Genomic DNA, 25,832 nt, shown 5'->3' with positions numbered 1-25,832 from the left:
ACCATTCAATATCATGAAATGAATGAATACAAAAAAAAATATTAGTTTGGTTATTCTTAACACTTCTACAAATTAAAACCATGACTCTAAAGTATGGTAATTAATACTGGGTTCCACCCTCCCCATTTACAATGTCAACCACCAATCACTTATTCTACTGAGAGTGCCAATATTATTTAAAATGTCCTTTCAATATTTTGTTAGTGGTTTTACAGTAAGCTTCTTAATCCTTGCAGTATCTAATTTATATTTTCATTTTAGATCTGTTAATGTATTAAATATTTGCTTTATGCCTATAAAATAAATGTAAGGGACATGATTTTTATATACTGCAAAAAAAAAAAAAACTTTAAAAAAAAGTTAAGTGCAGTCATTATTTGTTCTTTTACTGTTTACAAAGATGATTTAATAAATCACTGTAAGAATTAAAATAAAATACATTTATTTTTCACCTGAACATTTTTGATATGCCAAAAAATGTACAAGTAACTGCCAGATGTTGTTTGCGACCAAAATGTTTTTAATACATTCTGCACTTTTTAAAGAGAAATTAGTGTGGAACTAATTTACATGTTTTTTTTTTATTCGTTTCTCTAGACAAGACTGATTCAAAGAAGGTGTATCAGTAACTGCATGAAGAAATCTTCCAACATTATTGTTTAAATGTTTAATTAACACTTTCATTTCAGCTGACGCCATTATGTCTAACAAAGAATGCCCTCTTGTCAAATTAATATAACCTTGAAGAATGGGCCTAAACACAACGGGCCAACAATTTATGAGAAAAACACTCGTACAAGTTTTTAAAATTATTATGGTACAGTAACACTCCCTATAAAAACTCAGTACTTGCCACTCTACACAAATAATAATTTTGGGTTTACTGAAATATGCTTATGTAACAGTAAATTTACATAAGGAAAAATACAAATATACATGGTGTCCGAAGTAAATAACACTTGACACGAATGCATACTGATTATTTTGTCTTCCCCAAATCCTTATACATATGCCAATATTCCATTTATAAGATATTATGAAGGAAAGTGTACTTTCCACACCAAAGAAAATGCAAGTTATAAATTAAAAGCAAAATGGTATGACAAAAAAAATGACATTTAAAGATTATTAAGTGAGCATGCCACAATTTGACAAAGTATTTTAAAGCAGTATTAAAATAATTGCACTATGTATAAATTTTGAATTGTTTTAGAAATATGAAAAATATTTTATTGTTACAGAATAAACAATAATAACACAAAGGAAGTCCAGAAGTGAGTAGTAAGAAAAACATAAACTTGTATAATATTTAAAATTAATCTGCCTAAAATAATTTTAATGTAGGTTTTGACATAAACATAACAAAACTCACATTTTGAATTCTAGTATGAATTAAATTCTTAATTTATGTGGGAAAGTTTCATATTTTTGCACAGGAATAGCTAAAATGTTGTTTCAGGATTTAAAGGTACATTAGTTATAATTACCCTAACAACAACAGAAAAACCTTTTTGAATTAAATAACTATTCAGGTTGAACATAACTTATTTGAAAAATTAAAACTGATAAATTAGGACTAATGAATTTCATTATTCTCAAATTATGAAAAAAGCCAAAATTATATTTTTTAAAGTTTGTTTTGGTACTAAAAAGAGAATTACATAAATAAATAATAATCATACACTGTATGGGTATAAATGCAAAGAAATATTCATGACTTGAACAGAATACACTTGTTGTTAATAGTTACAATAAATGTAGAAAAGAAAAACAAGTTTATTATCATATTGTGTTTGAAGTAGTTAAAATTAAATAACGAATTAAAATATAAACCTTGAAGAAGAATATTCTGAATTAATCTCAGTTTTTCTTTTTGTTTTTTCCCATAAATAGAAGTTGGACATACAAATTTGACTGTATATATAATCAAAATACACAAACATTGGCATAAAGTGTACATTTACATCTGATTACTTATTATGTACAGCACCTAAAAATATTATTAAGCAAATTATGAAACAATATCTACATCTGTTAAGGTTAGCTATTAAAATGGGAAAGATCTGTAAAACTGTAAAAGATTATATTACATGTACCAATATAATCTTTATATTTTAAATATTTTAATAAAATAAATACTTTTGTAAATTGGTATTTTTTTTATATTGATTATGTAACAGCTGATGCTACTAGTAGTAAATTCTGTTTATTTTTTAAGTGATATTTGTTTTTGTGATCCAGAAAGGTTTGTACTAAGACTGTTTTTACCATTATTTCTAACAGTATTTATGAACATAATTATGATGACAACAATTAAACATGAGTAAAAAACAGTTTTACATGTTTGAAAACTTTCTTTTTCCTGTATTTTTTTTACTGATCACAAAATAAAAATGAAATAACTTAAAAGTAAAACAAGAAAAGATGTGGCAAGTTATGAAACAGATCTGATGGTTCGTGAAATCTTCAATTATCAACATAAACTGTCTCTGTGGGAAGTTTACTCCTACAAAGTTGCTGTATGCAAAACTATCTGTAAGAAAAACACAACATTAAAAGTATATTCCAACATAAAATTCACATTCAGACTATATGTTTAGTAAAAGGAATTTAATGTTAAAATCATTATACAATAAATAGTTATTAAAAGCAGGAATTTTGCCATAAGAAAGACTTTGTGTGTGTTTTGGTATCCTATAACACCATCATCAGGAGTAACAGTAGAAGGCATGGTTAAGACTTGTATACCCACATGTTCATGTACATATTAAATCATGTTAGTGTGTGTTCAAATCTTGGTAAATTGAATAGATTGATTGTAAAAGTAGAACTAGAAAAGTCTGAACAACATCTTAGGAAATATGTGAAACTTAAGTATTGAAAGTGACGTTTTCTAATCAAGAAATATGACTAGTATATATCTAGTATAATATGACCTGGATGTGAATTGGTACTTCTTGGAATGTAGCTAAACCTAACTAATACAGCTTACCATGTTTAAACAGAAAACAATGAACAAATTAGAGAAAAAGTACAAACTGGTAAAATAATGTATTCAATTAAAGCTGTACATAAAAATTTAACGGAACTAAAAGTCCTATACCTTTGCAAACATTACCTTATTATTTCTGCTATTTCAGGATCTGTTTCAAGTGCCTTCAGGTGGTGGACACCTACCCTACGGTGTCCAGAACGCAAGGACTGGACAGACTTGCCTGAATGAACTGACCATCCAGATCCAGATTTCTGACTAGCAGTATAAGGAAGACCTTGTGCAGAGAGTGTAGTGGATTTTCTACGGCCTGAGGACGGACTTCTGGACTCTTCCATGATCCAAGGATGCTTTAATGCTTGGGCTGCTGACATACGTTGTTGAGGGTCACATTGGAGAAGTGCCTGCACAAAATTTTTGGCTTCATTGGAAACGTCTTCCCAAATCTGTTAAGAAATGAATGTCTAATGTAGTGTGCAGCCGTAAGTCATGTAGTGCACAGATTATAAATAGTAATTTTCTTTTCCTATAAGAAATAAATAAATATTATACTTTTGGTTAGCTGGGAGGAATATATTCTCACAGATTTTCTACAGTTAACTATCTTGGCTGTTGGTAAATCTTCTTGATTAAAATACTGCTGGTCAGATTATTTGAAAGCAATCACAACACGTAATATTAGTAATAATATTAGGTGCAGAACAAAGGCATAACTACAAAATTTAACCCCATCTATAAAAAGTAATTTGGTCTCCTATGTTTTCTTTCCCATAGTTGTAGTTATTACTTACACTTTCACTTGAGAGTATGTGGTCAAATACTATTTAAAAATTGAATTACAGAAAGTCAATTAAACAAAAAACTATTTATTTTAATGAATGTTGGTAACAATGTTAATCTTTCAATCACCTTCCTGTGACACAGTAACTCAAGATGGAATCTGAAAGTGGGACAAATATAATGCTTTTAAGAAAGATATTTGGTTTGAATTTTGCGTGAAGCTACAGAAGGGCTATCTGCGCTAGTTGTTCCAAATTTAGCAGTGTAAGACTAGAGGGAAGGCAGCTAGTCATCACTATCTACCACCAGCTCTTGGGTTACTCTTTTACCAACGAATAATGGCCAGGTGGGTCAAGGCGTTAGAGTCGTAGTCTGAGGGTCGCGAATTCAAACACCTATCACACCAAACATGCTCGCCCATTCAGCCGTGGAGACGTTATAACGTGACTGTCAATCCTTCTATTCGTTGGTAAAAGAGTAGCCCAAGAGTTGGCTGTGGTTGGTGATGACTAACTAGCTGCCTTCCCTCTAGTGGTAAACTGCAAAATTAGGGACGGTCAACGCAGATAGCCTTCATGTAGCTTTGCACAAAATTCAAACCAAACCAAAACACATACACACACACACACATACAGTATAAGTTATAGTTTAATTTTCTATCACGGTAACAAATTGGTAAAAGCTATTATTCCCATATGCCCTCACCAACTGTGCACAATATGTTGTGCTACCTTTCACTTAGCATAGATGTAAAACCAAATTTATCATTCGTCTTCCACCATATTCAATCTCCTTTCAATCACTTAGTTCACCTTTTCATTTAAACTACACCAAATTACAACTTAGGTCTGCAATTCTGATAAATAAATAGCCCAGAATACATCTCAAAGCATCTACAAGAGGACCTACTGCCTGAAGGTAGATGTGAAATTGTGCTCCACTTTGTAAGTATACAACTCAAGCTCTGTTCATATGTGTACATCTAAATCTGCCATCCAGCTTATATTGTAGTTTAAAAAGAACTACATTGGCAAAATGAATTATAATGCAAATCCTTCAGAAGAAGTATAATTTACAATGGAAAGCTGTATTGGATAGCATCTGTAATAAATGCTTAACATACTGTTGTTTTCTATTATCATTCTAATGTAGTTTAACTTTTACAATGAAAAATATGTAGTTTCCTCTGTAATCTCACATATTTTGTAATCTTTGAAATTCGTGCTGAAACTGAATGTAAGTGGTTGGACAAGTTTTTATGTTTAAGTTTTTCTTTCTCTTTTAACTTACACTACATGGTCAAAAGTATGTGGACACCTGATCATCACACCCATATTTACTCGTTGAACATCTCATTCCAAAACAATGTGCTTTAATATGGAGTTGGTGTTGGTTTCCACCTTTGCTGTTATAACAGCCTCCTCTTCTGGGAAGGCTTTTCACTAAATTTTGGAACATGGCTGAGGAGATTCTCTCCTATTCATCCACAAGAACATTAGTGAGGTCAGGGACTGACTGATGTCGGGCGTGAAGACCTGTCTCACAGTCGGAGTTCCAATTCATCTCAAAGGTGTTTTATTGGATTGCAATCAGGGCTCTGTGCAGGCCAGTCAAGTTCTTCCACACCAACTTTGGCAAACTGTCTTTATGAAACTCGTTTTGTGCATGGGGACATTGTCATGCTGAAACAAAAAAGGGCCTTCCCAAACTGTTGCCACAAAGTTGGAAGCACAATTATCTAGAATGTCGTTGTATGCTGTAGTATTAACCTTTCCCTTCACTGGAACTTAAAGAGCCTAACCTAAACCATGAGAAACAACCCCAGACCATTATTCCTCCACAAAACTTTTCAGTTAGCATTATGCATTTAGGCAGGTAGCGTTCTTGTGGCATGCGCCAAACCCAGATTCGTCCTTCAAACTGCCAGATAGTGAAGCGTGATTCATCATTCCAGATAACGCGTTTCCACTGCTCCAGGGTCCAATGGCGGTATGCTTTGCATCATTCCAGCCGACACTTGGCATTGCGCACACTGATCTCAGACTTGTGTGCGGCTGTTCGGTCATGGAAACCCATTTCATGAAGTTCCCGACGAACAGTTCTTGACGTTGCTTTTAGAGGCAGTTTGGAACTCGGTAGTCAGTTTTGCAACTATGGACAGACGATTTTTACGCGCTACGCGCTTTATCACTCGGCAGTCCCGTTCTGTGAACTTCTGTGTGGCCCACTGCTTCGTGGCTGAGCTGTTGTTGCTCCTAAACGTTTCCACCAAACAACAAGAGCACTTACAGTTGACTGAAGAAGCTTTATCAGGGCCGAAATTTGACGAATTAACTTGTTGGAAACGTGGCATCCTATGACAGTGCCACGTTGAAAGTCACTGAGCTATTCAGTACGACCCATTCTACTGCCAATGTTTGTTTATGGATACTGCATGGATGTATGCTTGATTATTTGCACCTATTAGCGAAGGGTGTGGCTGAAATAGCCGAACCCACTAATTGGAGGGGTGTCCGCATACTTTTGGCCATGGAAAATTAGCCCCATAAAATACAAGGAATGACAAAATGTTATCTTGTCCTAGCACTTTTGAACAGTATCGTGTGTGTGAGTGTGTCCAATCTTGCTAGGACAAGATAACATTTTGTCATTCCTTGTATTTTATGGGGCTAATTTTCCATGCCATTACAGAATATAAATTTCAACACTATGGTAAAGCTTCACTGATCCCTGTTGACAACTGAATAAGTCAGGGTGAGAATACTTATCATTCTTCAGAATTCTTGTATACCTGTACCAAGGACATGTCATAAGGGTTCAGCTTGTTTTGGAATTTCGCACAAAGCTACTCGAGGGCTATCTGTGCTAGCCGTCCCTAATTTAGCAGTGTAAGACTAGAGGGAAGGCAGCTAGTCATCACCACCTACCGCCAACTCTTGGGCTACTCTTTTACCAACGAATCGTGGGATTGACCGTCACATTATACGCCCCCACGGCTGGGAGGGCAAGCATGTTTAGCGCGACGCGGGCGCGAACTCGCGACCCTCGGATTACGAGTCGCACGCCTTACGCGCTTGGCCATGCCAGGCCCTGGTTCAGCTTGAATGAACCCATTGATCACACTTAGGGTGTGTCATGGTACCACATGCAGGACCTGCCATGGCCAGGTGGTTAAGGCGTTCAACTCGTAATCTGAGGGTCCCGGGTTCGAATCCCCGTCGCACCAAACATGCTCGCCCTTTCAGCTGTGGGGCGTTATAATGTGACGGACAATCTCATTATTCGTTCATAAAATAGTAGCCCAAGAATTGGTGGTGGGTGGTGATGATTATATGCCTTCCCTCTAGTCTTACACTGCAAAATTAGAGATGGCTAGTGCAGATAGCCCTCGTGTAGCTTTGCGCGAAATTCAAAAACAAACAAACAAACCTTATGCAGTGTTAAACTATATAGAAAGATGCTAGCATATAGTACTGGTGTATTCTAGAAAAATCCATTTAATAGCACTCAACAAATGAACCTTAATACAACAGTGTTTAACACTATATTAAGTTTTGTTGCCACGATAGGTCCAAAAAACATAGATACTTGTTAGTAAAGCAGAGAGTTCGCGTCAAAGCTTTACATTATGCTGGTTGGACTCTCCAACAATTTCTGCAGATTTGAAATGCTCCCCAAACACTTTCCTGTATACCTTGGATCGGGAGAAAAAGACAAGTAAATACGAAAATAAGAGACAGAACACCTAAACTCAATGATTCTGATGCTAAGTATCTTCGTTTTTGCAGACTAAGGGACAGAAGGAAGATTGTCATAAATCTCAAGCATGAGTTAAACGACCATGTACCAAAGGGCAGAAAAGTGTTCAGATCTACGATATCAAGACTCAACAAGAATGGAATATGTGGTCGTGTCGCAGATAAAAAAACAACAACCACCATCACTTCGATCTCCAGATATTGTCAAGAGACTGAAATGTGCTAAAAAGTACAAACACTGGACTGTTGAAGATTTAAAAAGGGTGTTATGGAAAGATGAGTTCAAATTTGAAATATTTGTTTTAAAGCATAGGTTGTATGTTCTGAGGAAGAAGGGTGAAAGATACCTCAATGAATAGCACCTAATATGAAGCATTGGGGAGGCAGTGTGATGGTGGTATTTTTCTGCTGAAGAGACAGGATATATTTGAAAAGTAGATGAATGAATGGACCATTGCAAGTACTATCAGATACTTATCCGTCGTGATGTATCAACTGGCTTGGGTATTATTGGTTAAGGATGCGACTACCAAGCAGATAATGATCCCAAACGCTCATCCCACCTGGGCAAAAATTACCTAGCGAAGATAGAAGCTGATTGAATGATTCAAGTGGTGCAGTATTTTCCAAAAAAAACAATCTCAACACGCATGAGCAGATCTGGAATTTGATAGATCAAAAACTTGTCAAATCAAAAGTTACTTCCAACGCAACTTTATTGGAGTGTATTAGTAAATTTCCAAAAAACACTTGGTTAAATATGTTGTAACAATGCCTGAAAGGTTGTCTGGAGTTATTAAAACGAAATGGTGACACAAAATATTAATTGTTTGCTGCAAGCAAGCACTTCTACGGGTTTTCTGTAGTACTAAATGTGAAGATTAATAAAAGTTTAATGTTTCACCTGTGGTTTATCTTTAATTGCTGTTTGAAAGTAGCCTGAAATCTAATTTTTGACATTGTTCTAACACTTTTGCACAGTACTGTATATGTGTGTGTGCATGTATGAGATATATGTATAAATCAGTAAGCCATGTAAAAACCACAATTGATGTAAAGTGTAAAGTCTCGTTACGAAGAAATGTACTGGAACTTCATTTGGATGTTGTTTGACCTTTTTCTGAGAGTGGTATGTAATGACCTTTTCGGACATACTTTTCGACTAGAGGATATCTTTTGTATTTAATGGCATTAGAAAACAAAGAAATATTTATCAACTTGGAGCTCAAGGACCACTCAGATAGAGACCTGTTACAAATGGTACCCTAGCCATAGTAAGCAAAATGCAGAATCTTGTAACAGGTGAGAATCCGTGGGCACAAAAAGAACAGCAATGGAAAAGTAATGCAAGTCATATGTACACATATTGCTTCTACAACACATCTGGTCTGCCATTGCACATTTAAAGCAGCTGTACAATAAAAGAGGCGTCCATATCAGTTTACATGCAGATATATTGGTCAAATAACCAGATGTAGTACGTAAAGATGAACACTGGAAAACCATCACCCTCTTAAGGTAGATAGATTATGAAAAGTATTAGAGAGGGGGATATATTGTGCTTCAGACATGACAGTCTCACGAAGAGGCCTTTTGCAGTAGAAACTATGTTATGGGGTTCTTTCAAAGATGCATGGTCGTCGGAGAGAATATGACCGAATGTGGTGGCATTAACTGTAACGACGTCACGAGGATTCAATCTTTTTAATGTAACGTACTCAACCTTCGTATATTGCATAGTACGCTACTGTTAGCTAGGGTATCACTGGAAGAAAGGAAATATTTCCATTAACAACTGCACATAAAAACTATTCACATTTATGCAGACGTCACTCAAGAATGGATAAAAAAGGACGAACAAATAACTTAGAAGACGAGAAAGTGAAACTAGATATATATTGAGGACATAATGGGGGAAGGAGCGGATACATGGTAAATAGCCTACGCTCGTTGTTAACATAGCATCATTCATTTTATCAACCTCTTCAATGTAATTGTATATCGTATCGTTAAATAGACTACAGACATACTTTTCCAAGAACCGTGTACATAAAAACACATTTAATGCTTTTAACGACTTAACGCGTTTGTGGAAGTTGTATTTGGGGGCAAGAATTTAAAATTACTTTGAATACAGACAAACCTCGCATCAAATGTTTATTATATTAGGCTCGTTTTCCACTTCGTAAAGGCCACAGTATCAAACATTTGATAAATAAGCTTGAATTATTCTAAAACAAAAATTCAGAAATTCCCCGGCAACTTTTTAGATACACAAAATACTTTTAGTCCAACTCAAGTTAGCACACATAGGTCGACTATTTTAAGCGGAAAGATTCTTAAAGTGTACAAAACGCTTGTTTGTTTGGAATTTCGCACAAAGCTACTCGAGGGCTATCTGTGCTAGCCGTCCCTAATTTAGCAGTGTAAGACTAGAGGGAAGGCAGCTAGTCAGCACTACCCACCGCCAACTCTTGGGCTACTCTTTTACCAACGAAAAGTGGGATTGACCGTTACATTATACACCCCCACGGCTGGGAGGGCGAGCATGTTTAGCGCGACGCGGGCGCGAACCCGCGACCCTCGGATTACGAGTCGCACGTCTTACGCGCTAGGCCATGCCAGGCCTATGTACAAAACGCAAAGCAAGAAGAAATAAGTCTAACAAATTCCCTCCTCCTATTTGGTAATTTCTGTTAATTCTTTATCGCTCATGTATTGCAAACAATTAGTTTGAGAAACAAAACACCAAGAAATTTCGTCTCCAAATTAACTAACAGTAAATTTAGCCTATCAAGTAACTTTTAACAAAATTAAAACGTATCATTCTCCCCGAGGAAGGATTAACAATCCATAAGAGGTCAATAGAGCTTAATTTCATTTGTTGTAATTTTAAAAAATCTAAACGCTGAAAAAATTAGGTATATATATTTATATATATATATTAAAACGCAGCTTAGAGATCAGGAATTTTTTTTATCTCTATCTATCTATCTATATAATGTTTTAAAATTACTATATACACAACATGAATAATGTACCAGTCAACGATATACTTATGTAACCTACTACACACCAACACATGAATATACATAAAAACTAGGTCTTTATGAGGTCGCAGTATGCATATTAGTCAAATACGTGTTGCGTCATGATGAAAATAATGGTTTTTTTATTAAAGACGTACGTTTAACTTGAGTCCATGCCGCAAGCATAATTCATAAAGGGAGCCTTTCTTCCACCCAATGTGAATCACAGGTCTCTTTCGGAAGATCGTTTACGTTTAATAAAGAAACCATTGACTAACAGTGGAACTTGAAACTTAACCTCTCGATGCTGACATTGCGTGAAGACGCCCAGTTTTAACCCAGACTGTGAGGAAAATAGAAGCGTTGAATACTTATAAAATTATGTCTGGTTCTTATTAAATCATATGAAGCCCCACCCACCGGGTAACAAATCCATTCTGATAGACAGATGCGAGGCCAGGGCGAGACCTTACAAGTAATAACTTCCCACTGTCAGAGAAATGTATGTTGTTGTTTGTTTTTTTGCAAGCATACACACATACTCACATTCTTTATATCAAGATAATGATTTACACATGTAATGATGCATAAGAGGACTAAGCTATATTTATGGCAAGTTCTTGTAAGTATATAAAAACACACACAATAGAATGCCAAAAAAAAAAAAAAAAATAACAGACGGATTACTAGATTACACAATTTCATATTCACTTGTACGTATATTTTTAATGAAGAAATTTATCTACAATATGTAGATTGACATTTTGAAGAAAACAACTGTGCAGTTAAAGTAACTTCAGGGAGCTAGGCTTCATCAGCCTGTGCTTTTATATTTTAGAAAGTAACAGCGTGTTTGAATAAAGACTAGATATTTGTTTGAAGTTGCGTTAACAATAGCGATTTTGAGAAAGGTAAGTTGGTACTTTGTTTTCTCTCTAAAAAACTTAGGCTAATTCTTTAGTGGATTTTACACATTGACTATATAAAGAACTACAAATATAAATGTTATGATACAAAAGACTTACTATTTGTTTTACTAATAACTTGTTTATAGTAGAAGTTCCCCATCAATTTAAAAAAGCTGGTTAGATTTTCTCTGATGTTTTATTATTAGTTGTTATACACTTATACCATTTGATTGAATTATATGAACTCAAAAACGTTTGAAAGGAGTTACTGTAAAACATTTACCACCAATTTGACTTCACTAATAAGCCCACCGCTGGTACAGCGGTAGGTTTATGGATTTACAACGCTAAAACCAGGGGGTTCGATTTCCCCGAGTAGACTCAGCAAATAACCAGATGTGGCTTTGCTATAAGGAAAACACACACACATATGAATAAATAAATCTTAAACTTAAGAAAACCACAGTTTTATGGCACACTATTTGAAAAGGTTTTGTTTAAAAATCCCTCTTACATAATTTCTCATGAATAGATTATGTGTATTTAGAGTTATGCAAAAATTACACAATGGGCTATCTGTGCTCTGCCCTCCACGGGTATCAAAACCCAGTTTCTAGTGATGCGAGTCTGCAGACTTAGATTAGCAAGGAACTTTTCTGAACCACGTGCTTATGCCGACACTGCATAAAAACTGAACAATATCGTGAAAATATTGGTTTTTATAAACTTATTGATCAGAAATAAATGTAAGTTTTTGTAGTTTTCTTCTAATTTATTTGGCAAACAGCCAATTTTCCAACAACAATTACTCATAAATCACAATATTATTCTGACCAAAATAATAATTTTCCCTCATAGAATACTTACCAATCGAATTTTTGTTATATATATAGGTTGATATAATAAAACACACACACACAGTGTAATATAGTTATTGTCGTGAAGTTATCCACCATGCTGCCAATGTGTAAAGACTATAGTTACTATTTCTCTTCAGAATACAGTTATTATAAACGTTTGGTAACTATAAACAGAAATACTAAAAGCAGTGTGTGTGTGTGTGTGTGTGTGTGTGTGTGTGTGTATAAAAGATATTTTAAATATAATTATATAAATACATATTATGGTTATAGGTGAAAATTAAACCAGTCATATATTAAAAAGACTACTAAAAACATTATTTTACTCACTTTACTATAGTGTACGTGGACGTGGAGTGTACTTATCTATGTATCTGACCGAAAAATAACCACAATGTGGCACCATCTATTGAATAGCACCACAAATACAAATTCCATAAAAAAAATTCACATTTTGGGCTTTAAAGATCCAGACAGAAAAATGACTACGGTGTGTACAACATTATTTGAAAAAATAATATAACATAATTTTAAATGAAAGTGATCTCGACTTTCACTAGAGCTGTATACGAGAGTGTGATTTTATCTTTATTATTGTGATTTTTAAAGAGTACTAAAAATGTTCTTACAATACTGTTACCACTTTTAACACAGAAAAACATTACATTTTATATTGCGTAATCTGAACAATATTCCCGTGCAGTGCTTTCCAGAAAAGTTCTATTTGTAGAAAGTGTTTTTTCTAAAAGTTTTCAATGAGGTTTGAATACTGCGTAGGACGGCGTTTCTGCTAGTAGGGTATAATGCTCATTGCGTACTGTTTCACACAGTCATAATATATAGCTAGAAAACACGAACAGAAATTAGAAGTGTGCCCTGAACTATATATATATGCACAATATGAGTTCACTGAGTATTTAAGTGGAAAAAAGAAGAAAAAGTTTATTTTAAAGTATGCCACACGTCTTCTAGTTTTTACATTAATAGTTATTTGCTCAAAACCATAATAACTTGCATAAAATAATAACAAAAAAATAACTACACCTAAATATTTTAAAGTCTGAATAGTATTTCATATATATATTGATTATGTACATGCTACTTTGACTAGCTGGTTCTAACAAATTAAAGGTCTTCACTTGGGTTTATGATATCGTGTACTGTATGGACAGACATGTCGCTTAAAAGTACCTTGAATTTTCTGCGCGAAAACGTTAAATATCCGTGAAAATCGCATATGTGATATACCAAGTGCCCTACAAATATCATCCACTATTATGTTCATTTGTAAATCACGAGATTTCCGTTTCCTTTCATACTTTTTTGAACAACAACAACAAAAACCCACTAAAGTCTTAAATTCCAATCTATGTAGCAAAAGAGTGTCGTTACGGTTGTACACAACTCTTAGCCCAGTATGCAGGTTTAACAAGAGGTTATGTCCAGATAACAGACACTCTGGAGTACTAAGAAATTTTGAGTGACAACTCAAAAGTAACGTACGAGTAGTGAAATACAAAACCACGTTGCTCTTGAGCCAAAGGTTTATATATTACATGGAATAAAAAAAAAAACAAAAAAAAAAGCCTGACAGCAATCACGTACGCTAGATAATATTTCATAAAAGAGTTCGAAAGCTATCTGTATGTGTGTGTGTGTATTAAATACGCTACTCTTAAACTTGTCTAGAATTCTTCAAGTGGCTATTGACTTGGGCGCTTCTATGTTTTCTACGGTCTATTCCTTACGACAAAGAAGTCTTTAAGGTAACTCGCCGCTTTTCGAGAGCGAAGTATTCTTTATTTATCTTAAATAAATTACATTGTAAGAGCACAACCAGCCAAAGAGACCTTGTTTACAAAAGGGCTTGTAAAAGAATTGGAGCCTTGTTGTTCAAGGACCCATCCTTACCGACCATCAAACAGCTGCTAACAGACTACAATTGATAATGCCAAGTGACAGGCCAGCCACTTTACACAAACCGTCCAAATGCACAAAATACAAAAAAATCTGAACCTGCCTTCGAAAGCGACTAAACAGAAACTCAGACTACATTTTTTTTTAATAAATTCGACCGTACGTATATATTAGTAAATTAGGTAAATTCTATATTAATATAACGTTTATATACATTACCATTTCATCGTGTTTTCCTGTTTTCTTTTTAACTTTTGTTTTTAGTCAAGTGCAAAGCTATACTATCGAAAATGGGGATTTTATTGTCATAAGAAATAAACATACGAGTGACCCAGACGAGACCTTTTTTTTTGGCTCGGCATGGCCAGGTGGTTAGGGCGCTACACTCACAACCTATAGGTTGCGAGTGCGAATCTCCGTTCTATCGAACATGCTCACTCTTTCAACTATGAGAACGTTGCAATGTGACAGTCAATCCCACTATTCGTTTGTAAAAAAGTAGTCCAAAAGTTGGCCGTGGGTAATAATGACGAGCTACCTTCCCTTTTACTACCCATTTAGAGAGGACTAGCGTAGACAGCCCTCGTGTAGCTTTGTGCGAATTTACAAACAAACCAAACCTTCTTTTCATGATCCATTTATAGTTGTGTTTTATAATTCATTATTGCTTTTAACTTATATTTCTTTTCCACGAATACTGATAGACAGTCCATTATCTGAAATGTTAACTTTTCCAAAAATCTCCAAGAATTTGTTACGTTAGTTTTAATTTTGAATGTCTGTATGATAAACACGAAGAAAATTTTTGTTCTAACTGAGACTACAAACAATTTATTTTTAAAATTAATAGTTGTCCGGTGAGCCAACAGAGTTTTGCGGACACGATTAACCCGCGGGTTAACCTCCCTCTCTTTCCCGCCTCAATTTCTCCCTCGTATCAAGAAGACGCTTCATAGGTTTAACTGTGAAGTGTGTGCCCTGGTGAGTCAGCAGAAAGGGTTCGGACTTACAACGCTAAAATCCGGCATTCAATTACCTGAGCTAGATAGAGTAGGGATAATCCATTGTGTAGCTGAACTGGATGAAGTGAAGACAGTTCATTGTGTGTCTTTGCATTAAGAGCTACTTGTTAAATGTTTTCACGCCAGGTTATGTTATGATTATTAGAACTGCTTGTTAACTGTTTTCATTTAACTCGGAGGAAAAACTTTTACAAAAAAGTCATATTTTTCTTAATAAATCAATTATCTTTGTCAATTGCAAGAAAGAGCCAATTTATTTCAATGTTTTACAGAGAAGAAGTATGCTCTATTTTATCCTAATGTGTTTGTTTGTTTGTTATGAATTTCGCGCAAAGCAACTCGAGGGCTATCTGCGCTAGCCGTCCCAAATTTAGCAGTGTAAGACTAGAGGGAAGGCAACTAGTCATCACCACCCACCGCCAACTCTTGGGCTACTCTTTTACCAACAAATAGTGGGATTGACCGAAACATTATAACGCCCCCACGGCTGAAAGGGCGAGAATGTTTGGTGCGACCGGGATTCGAACCCGCGACCCTCGGCTTACGAGTTGAGTGCCTTAGCCACCGAGCAAATTAAAATAATAATTAAATATTTATAAATATACTTGTTAGAATTGTGAGCGATAATGCCAAGTGACAGGCCAGCCAGTCATACACCAAACATGCTCACCTTTGCGCGAAATTCAAATCAAACCAAAGAAAGAAAAACATGTTCCTCATGCTACCAGTAGAACTATTCAGTATCAGCCTAATAGACTTGAGAATACAAGCTCGATATCTATCAAATATACTTCTATTTCCTCATAAATTAGAGCGGCGTATGATGCATATGTACGTTAAATTTAAAACTATTTTGAAGCCTCAGTATATTGTTACAATCCACGTCATTACGTTCAATCATGCTGTATCTAACGGCTACCAATCTTGTCACAAGTGCAGTGTCATATACAAAGCACACTCCTCCAACCTACTGCTTTTCGTCATCTGTCTAGCGTACAAAGACGATAGGTTCCCAGCGCCCGCATTAGGACGTGAACAAGCTATAGTAAATCCTATATAAAGGAATGCATCATTTAATTTTTTTTTTATTTCTGGGGCATTTACTTTTTTGCTTTTTTCCATTCCACAAAACAATTAAGCCCTCAGATATAAAGTCTGGAAATCTCGACTGATAGAAGAAACTTGAGTGTAAAATACACTATTTTTACAAAAAACTATCTGTGCTGAGCTCCTAACGGGTATCGAAACACAGTGTTTAGGGCTATAAGCTTTCAGGCTTACTGCTGAGCTACTGGGAGGTCCACAAATACCAGTGAAATATGATATTTTTATATGTTTTTTTTTTGTGTACCGATCAGAAAAACTTTCTAGTAATGTTTTTAAAGTTTAAATTATCGTGGCAATCTATTATGTTTGTTTCCGTAAAAAAGTAAATAAATAAAACTTAACTTGGAATTTATTCTTAGAAATTAACAGCTATAAAGTTGTTTCTTAAATGTTACAGGAGGAAAGAGGGAAATAATTAGGTAACTTCAATATCAAAATTTCAAATTTTGTCACATTCAGACCAGTTGGTTAAAAGGTAAAATATTATCGTACGCGGTTAGTCCGAGACTTTTCAAAATCATTTTATTTAGTTACAAGGCTTGGTTTAGCATTCCTTGGTGAGACAGCGATAAGCCTTCGGAGTTACAACTCTAAAATCAGGAGTTCGATTCCCCTCGTTTGACACAGCAGATAGTCCGATGTGCTTTGCTATAAGACAAACACACATACACTTTGTTTCGCAGAATATGAAGCTGTGTGATTGTTTAAAACGTGAAGGAAGATGGCTGAACTAACAGTGTTTGTATACTGTATGGCCTATATATTTATACATGCCTTTACTTGTTGCGCTGATTAATTATAACATAACTGATTAAGTTACAACAATAGTGAAACATAACAGGCGAATTTTTGTGTAATTTGTAAAACTTACTAACAGTTTCACGTTGACTTCGTAAAGTGATTCTGCTTACACCATGGTAATCTTACATAAAAATAAACAACATCTATAATCGTCCGCATCAGATTTTTTGAAGGCCAATAAACATGCTTTTTTTAGTAACGTTTATCACAACGTAAGTTTCACAACGATTCACACTTATTTTGTAATATTTTATAATGTTTATCTGTATGACACAATCAACTTTTTAATGTCTAACTTAGAGTAGCTTTTAATCCTTTCTGAAGTAAAAGTGCAACCTGAGTCGTTTAATTATACTGAGAGTCAACCACAGGTATACAGTATGTAATACATCCTTGTGCAAATTAATTGAAACAAGACGAAAAATCACGATTTTTTCATTTTTTTTGCGTTTTATTTCTGAGAATCCAAAAATTACTCACAAATTAATACATGATGTGACCGCCTTTATTTTTCAGATCATTAATCCGCTTTGGCATCAAGTCCACGAGTTGACTGCAATCTTTACTAATTTTTGGATCGCGGTACCACACCTCAATTATGGCCTCAATTCGCTTATCTTTCGTAGCACAGTCTTTTCCCCGAAGTCTTTCTTCACAAATCGCCCAAAGATTTTCAATAGGATTTAAGTCTGGAGAGTTCCCAGGCCAGTCCAGCACCTTTATTCGCGTTGTAGTCATAAAATTCTTCACAAGTTTCGATTTGTTGCACGGAGCCAGATCTTGCTGAAAAATGCCAGATCCATCTGGAAATCTCTTTTTCAATCCTGGAACGACTCTTCTCTGCAAAACTTCGATGTACTCGCATCATACTTTCTACGATATGTAAGCCTCCGACGCCATAGTAGCTGAAAAAGGCCCAAAACATCTTCTTCAAGGGATGTTTTACGAACTGATTGATGCGAGATTCTCGAAGTTTCTCACCTGGAGATCTGCGAACATGCAGACTTCTTTGACCCTGTACGAAGAAATTAGTTTTGTCACTGAATAAGACCTTCCTCCATTGTTCTTGCGTCCAGTTCTTGTATTTCAGACCTCATTGATACCGTTTTTTCTTCATTAAGTTGGCAAGAAGTTGTTTTTTGACTGGTCTCCTTACCCTTCTAACGCAATTTCAAAAGACGCAATATTCCTCAAAATTTCGTCATATATCCCAAAAAATAGATCTACCGTACTGCAAAACACAGCTAATGACGCCGTCTGTGTGAAAAAATGACTATTAAAGGAAATCAGCGGGTCCAACGAGCCTACATCGGCCGCCATGCTGAAAATATTGTAAAATGACCATTTGTTTCAATTAATTTGCAAAAGGGTGTAGTTATAGTTGTTTGAACTCAAATAACAGGAACTAATGGCGGTACTCAAGCAAGAAAACTTTTCTACCTTTGATATGAAACCACTTTTGTTCCTTTTTTGTTTTTACAAAATAACATAACAAACTAAAATTTTACTTATAATAAGCATTTTTAAGAGTCCTGCACAGATTTCTTAAGGAGACCTACAAGTTTCAAGTGGTTATCATGATAATATACATATATAATTGTCTCTGATGGAAAAAGATCTACCATTCGAAAGACCTGGGGTAATATGGTTTCGTATTTTTTCTATATTTACTTATGTATATACATAACACTGGAAAATTTTATTTTATAAATAAGTTATAGCAGAAGCTATAAAACCAAGTATTTTCTACAAGTATGGAAATTTAATTTTTATAAAAACCTGTCTGAGTACAAGAAAAATATTATAAGTTCAGGAAAGTAGCGAATAATGAAATATATTATTCTTACGTCAAAAAATATGTCGATGAATATAAAGCACGTGTGTTTTGTGAAACCAACAATGTGGGTTCCAAAACAATTAAATTACACGTATACACACACACACACGCGTGAAACAATAGCACATCAAACACAACGCTGGAACGATAATAAATACGAAACAGACAGCAAATATCCTATCAAAACAGTCCACGCAGTTGTATACACGTTCACGTGAACATTACTAACCGAGTGATTCAGTACTGTATTACAGACGAGAATTACCGTTGATGAAACACCCGAAAACATCAGTCTCCATAGCGTCATTTAACTTCAATTATCTGAAAAACCTAATATACCAAAATACGTATATGTATGTATACACTAAATGTTGACCTCAAACTATTTACATACATCAATTCCAGCATTTAATCCACAGAACGTAATAGTTCTGTCACAACAACAACCGAGCCCGTTAACCTATAACAAACTGCTTTACGTCAAATCTAGTGCAGCAGCACATTAAACACACTGTTTCACATCCTGAACTTCATGAGTCTCCTGCCATCTAAATGTGTGGTCCCGAAGTTACAAGAACCATTCTAATATTAACATTGAGATTTACGCTTTCTCTTTTATGCATGACAAAAGCGGACGTTTTTTTTTTTAGAAGTATTAAAACTCTCCCACTGCGAATATTTAATAGTGGCAAGTGGAAAACGAGATAAAATTTTACGTTTCGCTGTAATTTAATTTAAATTTGTTTAATACTTCACCACAACAGTGTAGACTGTCACGTGGAACCTGCGTTAAATAAATCATTGCATTAGTAGTGAGCTGTTTAATATTTTACAAATTGTTTGCTGTTAAACGTTAAACTGCGAAATGTGATAGAGTTATCTGTACTGTGCTCATCACAGAAATCGAACTCCGTATGTTAACGTTATATGTCCTGAGGCTTCGGATTGGTGCTCTTTCCTAAAAATCATTTGTGGTTGCATAAAATTACTAAAATATATTTCACATGTCAATATGCTATTCCCACAGAATTATATTACATCAAAGCTTGTGATATTTCGACAAAAGACATTTAACTGCAATTGAAGACACGATGTGATGGGCTCTAAAACAACAGTTCGTTAGACAAATATACAACCAGTCCACGCATTAGGCTTAAAGGAAACGAATTTAAGAAACGTAAGTAGTACATCTTTTAGACCACGACGGTATATTATTGTAAATCATGGGTACTTTGCAGCAATACATAATTGTGGTAAAAAATTTGTATTGCTCTCAATAATTATATGCCACGAGATATATAAGTAAATCAATTACGAATTTATCACTTTTACTACTTATCAAACTTTCTTTACATGCTTGGCATTCTTTAATGTTGAGCACTAATTACAACTTACTTGGCCTGGCATGAATAGGTTGTTAGGGCGCTCTACTAGTAATTTGAGGGTCGCGGGTTCGAATCCCCGCCACACCGAACATGCTCGCCTTCTCAGCCATGGAGGCGCTATAATGTATCGGCCAATCCTACTGTTCGTTGGTAAACGATTAGCCCAAGGGTAGACGGTGGGTGGTGACGACTAGTTGCCTTCCCTTTAGTCTTACACTACTAAATTAGGAAAGACTAGCGCAGATAGCCCTCATGTATCTCAGCATGATATTTAAAAAAAACAATTTTAGTTGCCTTAAGCTGTTGTTGTTTTTTTCGCTTGTAAACTTTCTGGTTTTAAAGGTTATTTAGGGGCATTAAAATACACTATATTTGTTCCCAGGCTGGTTTCGAGTACAACTGTTTTTTTTTCTGCTAACTCATTTCCACTATTGGTTATAACTTGCTTCAGTTTCAATATAACTAACGAATGTTAATTCAAATAAGTCAAGTAAGCTGATATCGTGTTACAGGAAAGACAGTCTCGGTACTTCTGGATTTTATTTAAGTTCTGAATAATTGGATAAAAAAAACGTTAATTGAGTAACCTTATGAAGTAGTCACCAATTTATGAGAATATCACAGGCATTAATAAGAGTTTTTGCCAATCATATCATGCTGAAGAAATTATATATATAACTACACGCATTGAATTTTCTTTACAGTTTCTTTGGGAAATACAGATTGCCGCTTTTTCTTTCTTTTGGTATCAAGAGTTACTTTATAGTTCCTAAGTTTTGATACGGCCCGGCATGGCCAAGCGCGTTAAGGCGTTCGACTCGTAATCTGAGGGTCGCGAGTTCAAATCCCGGTCGCACCAAACATGCTCGCCCTTTCAGCCGTGGGGACGTTATAATGTGACGGTCAATCCCACTATTCGTTGGTAAAAGAATAGCCCAAGAGTTGGCGGTGGGTGGTGATGACTAGCTGCCTTCCCTCTAGTCTCACATTGCTAAATTAGGGACGGATAGCGCAGATAGCCCTTGAGTAGTTTTGTGCGAAATTCAAAACAAACAAACAAGTTTTGATATACACAAACGTTGTGCCAAAAAACACATGAAAGACAGTTAAGAATAACGTAATAGCATATGAACCACACAATCTCATAAATTTTGCACCGACGAGGACTATCTTTATTATTAAGTATCAAAAGGACGGTTGGAATACAATAGACGCAGCGGATCGAGACGCTAATTATTTCGCGAATTGTTTGAACAAATACTGTTTCGTTGTGAACTTGATTATGTCGGATTTCAATACTAACCTCAAAAGACGTTTCGGTTTCTTGTATGATCTAATTTTATGAGTACCAGATGAACGTAAAAGATAAACCGCCACAGAATAATTTTGTAACCACCTTGGTAAAGTTTTTATTTTCGTTTCTAAGTATAAACCATTGAGATATATGATATACATGACAAATAGAATGTTTGTAAGTGTTTTCTTATAGCAAAGTCACATCAGGCTATCTGCTGTGTCCACAAAGGGGAATCGAACTCTCGATTTTTGCGTTGTAAGTCCCAGCGGGGGAGCATGATAAATAGAAAGTGCTCATTAATTACTTAAATTTCGTGTTTGTGTAAGCAACATAATAAATAAACAGATGATGTAAAACTAGATGCAAGTTCTTTTCAAACTACCCATAACTAATAAACTACTTAAACTTGTATTCTGCTCAGTTTTTAATTACAAATGAAGAAAGCTCTTTTATTCTACACGCATAGAAGTGTATGATATATAAAGTACATAATCTGAGAAAGGTACGAAAAATGTGTAATGTCGTAAAACTCGATCTTTGTTGTTTGTTTGAATTTAAGCACAAAGCAACACAATGAGTTATATGTGCTCTGCCCAGCACAGACATCGAAACAAGGATTTTAGCGTTGTGAGTCCGCAAACATTCCGCTGGGCCAGTAGGGATCAAGTAGATCTTTATATGAGGTCTAGTTGCCCCCTAGCGGAATGTAAAGTTAGAAACTTTTCGTAAGACGTGAAAACTGATTAAAATCAACGAATCTGTTTTCCTGGTAGATACTTAAAACCATGAGGTTTATAATTCAGATATTGACTCCTCATTTAGGAGGCGTAATTTTTGAGTAGTTTAAGTAAAGGAATTTTATATGGGGAATTCCGTCCTACGAAACCCGATTCCAGTTTTTCGCTCTTTCAGAAAAACAAAAACCCAACTAGGATTTTCAAGGTGCTGACCTCTAGTTTTCATTCGTTCAGTGAACAAAAGCTTCTGACTAGGTTTCTCAAGGTGTTGACTTATCATTTTTAGTATAACATACCGTTACGTGCCAAATAATGAAATAGGACTACTAATCATTTTGTGTATGTTTTCTTATAGCAAAACCACATCGAGCTATCTGCTGAGCCCATCGAGGCGAATCGAAACCCTGATTTTAGCGTTGTAACTCTGTAGACTTGCCGCTGTACTAGCGGGGGCACTAAACTGTCAAAATCTTTTTACCTGGTCTTAATGATTTTATATATAAATAAGAAAGTGTTTTCCTTCTTTTAAATTGCTTCGTACATGAAAGCAAAAATTAGTGTAATATACACAAAACTGAGTTTCTTAAGCGATCCTCCAGTAGACCCAGTGATTAAAATCTGGAGTTTGGAGAAGTGGATGGTTAGCAAAAGAGTTGTATCGTAGGCCTAACAAAACTGTTGTTTAACATCGAGTTACTGATCATCGACGTTGGATGAAATGTTTATTTATTTTAGCACAAGCCTAGAAATGCGCTCTGTATAACCGAGAGGAATCGAACCACGGTTTTTTGCGTTGTATGTCCGTAAATTTACTGCTGACCAACTGGGAACGATATATGAAATAATGAAAATACACTACACGTTCTTATAGTACTCTTTATTTATTATACAAACTTACTTTTAACGCGCAGTCGACACACCTTGCAAATACTTAATTCTTACTTGCACCAGAACAAAAGTCTAAAAATGAAAAGAAAAATTAATACAGAAAAACGTATCACATACGCCCTTTAAAAAGTAAGCAATATAACAGATCTCATATATAAACTTAAAGAAAAAAATTTACACAAAATAAAACAGCTCTGCAATCAATTTATACGATAATTAAATCGAATTGAAACATAGGGATATCATTTAACAGGATATTATATATAAATTATACCCCATATTAATATAGCACTTTTCTAAAACACTTCTTATAAATAAAGAAAGGGGGAATTTATTTGCGATTTCCAAGTTAACTTGTGACACAAGATGAAAAGTAAAAAGTAACAACTTATTAAATTTATTTTTCAGAAATCAGAACAGAAATACAAATAGAAAAGTTGCAATATGTTTATCCCCCGAAAAGGTATTTTTCTAAAACATCACAATGGTACAGAAAAAAAAGAAATTTGTCTTGAATTTCGCGCAAAGCTACTCGAGGGATATCTGTGCTAGCCGTCCCTAATTTAGCAGTGTAAGACTAGAGGGAAGGCAGCTAGTCATTACCACCCACCGTCAACTCTTTGGCCACTCTTTACCAACGAATAGTGAGATTGATTATCACACTATAACACCCCCACGGATGAAAGGGCGAGCATGTTTGGTGATGTGACAGGGATTCTAACCCTTGGACCTCAGATTACGAGTCGAGTGCCTTATCCATCTAGCCACGCCGAGCCAACCAAAAAAACAAAACAAATTAATAAACAAACTTGTTTCGAGATCTCAGATCACAAGTGATCTTATGAAGGAATATACTAAAAACAAAACGATAAACAAAGGGGTATGGAATAAGTGCACATTACAAACGTTATGAGGCGCATAATCTTGCATCAAACAATGAACAAGCAACGTTTAGCGAAAACCGATATACACAGTATTAAATTAACAAGACAAAAGAGGGTGGGACGAAATTAAAGTGAAACGTGGATGGTTAACAAAGGTAATAATAATACTGTGTAACAACATTTAATTAAAGTGAAAAGTGGATGGTTAACAAAGGTAATAATAATACTGTGTAACAACATTTAATTAAAGTGAAAAGTGGATGGTTAACAAAAGTAATAACAACACTGTGTAACAACATTTTTACTTTTTCTTGTTCCTGGGCAAAAAAGTGTTATTTCTCAACTGCTTTTGTTTAAAGTAAATGGAAAAAAACACCTATTTTTTCCTTTAAACTTTGCTTTTGTGACCTGGAAGCGTATAACGAAAACATTATGGGAGACTATATTTGGGGTCGATACGTGAAAGTTATTTACATTACAGTCCCAAATCTCGAAAACTACTCACTTCTAAACATTTTTGTATAACTTTAGTATAAATACATGTAAATCTTGATTCATATGTTGTTTTATTCAGACCTTATGTGAATGAAGGTGTGCAAATTTGCCCGTTTTTACATTGAAAATAGGTTAATTTCTAAATTTCATTATGCAGGTCACAAAAGGAAAGTTTGGAGGGAATAATGGCCATTTTCTGTACTTTTACAACATAAGTACTTAAGAAATAACACATACAATCCAGGAACAAAATTTATGTTACGTAGTGTTATCCTTCGTTCATCTTTTAACTCGTTGCTTTCATTATTTCTTCTACAGTAGGCTAAGCACAGTGCTACGACACTACAGTAGTGTTTGTAAACGTCTGTTTCACTGTTAACAAACCATAAAATGTAAATGCAATATATAATGAACATGTAAAAACTCCTATCAGATAACATGCGTGCTGGTTTTTTTCCATATTTATAAGTAAAATTTAAAATATGGAAAATAAGTATAATTAATTTCAAGTCTTCCACCCTCCAGCACATGCAACCAAGGGAACACAAAGCAGTAACTCGGTTTCGTGTCCTTATCAGTCAGAATAATGTTAACCCGTCCGCCTGACTGTCGCCATGGTAACCTTTTGTGTAAGAGAATCCCGGCAGTTACTAGTTCTTTTTCTCTTATTTGTTCACTAAGCCTGACACGTAGTAATTACTTTAAATAAACACTAACGTGATGGTATCAACATATGCACGATTAATATACACTTATTTTTTTCTAGCATGAGTTTTATTTTGCACAACCTAAACAAGTATGCGAATAAACCTGAAACCAATATGACAGTTTGGTTCCCACAAAATAAGAATAAATATAATTTATGTGACCGAAATGTTTTGCTTTTAGTGCTGTCGAAACAGTTCCCAGTGACTGAATGATAAAGATGAGGTACACGTGTGTATGAACACTATGCTCGCCAGAAATATACATGTGATACGTACAACGGAAAATAAATTATGTTTCACCAAATATACAAAGAAATAAAAAGACACATACGTCTAAATCTATTGCTCAGCCTGACCTTTCTGATATTTACCAGCAGAGTCAATGAATCTTTAAAAATATATGTACATATATCTTTAAAAACATTTGA

At 34.9% G+C, this 25,832-nt stretch overlaps 1 protein-coding gene across 1 annotated transcript in view; it reads right to left on the bottom strand.

Annotated features, from left to right (window-relative positions):
* Nucleotides 1–425: 425 nt before the first annotated feature.
* LOC143233163 (serine/threonine-protein kinase H1 homolog) overlaps nt 426–25,832 on the bottom strand; it is a 41,516-nt gene continuing 16,109 nt past the window's right edge. The window contains exons 2-3 of the mRNA XM_076469116.1: nt 3,119–3,438; nt 426–2,533 (exon numbers count right to left, since the gene is read on the bottom strand). Coding sequence (XP_076325231.1) covers nt 2,530–2,533; nt 3,119–3,438 — 324 coding nt within the window. The 3' untranslated portion in view covers nt 426–2,529. The remainder of the gene's footprint in view (nt 2,534–3,118; nt 3,439–25,832) is intronic.

Source organism: Tachypleus tridentatus, chromosome 12, assembly GCF_004210375.1.
Source record: "Tachypleus tridentatus isolate NWPU-2018 chromosome 12, ASM421037v1, whole genome shotgun sequence".
NCBI classification, from domain to species: Eukaryota; Metazoa; Arthropoda; class Merostomata; order Xiphosura; family Limulidae; genus Tachypleus; species Tachypleus tridentatus.
This window is presented reverse-complemented; position numbering and strand designations above follow the sequence as displayed.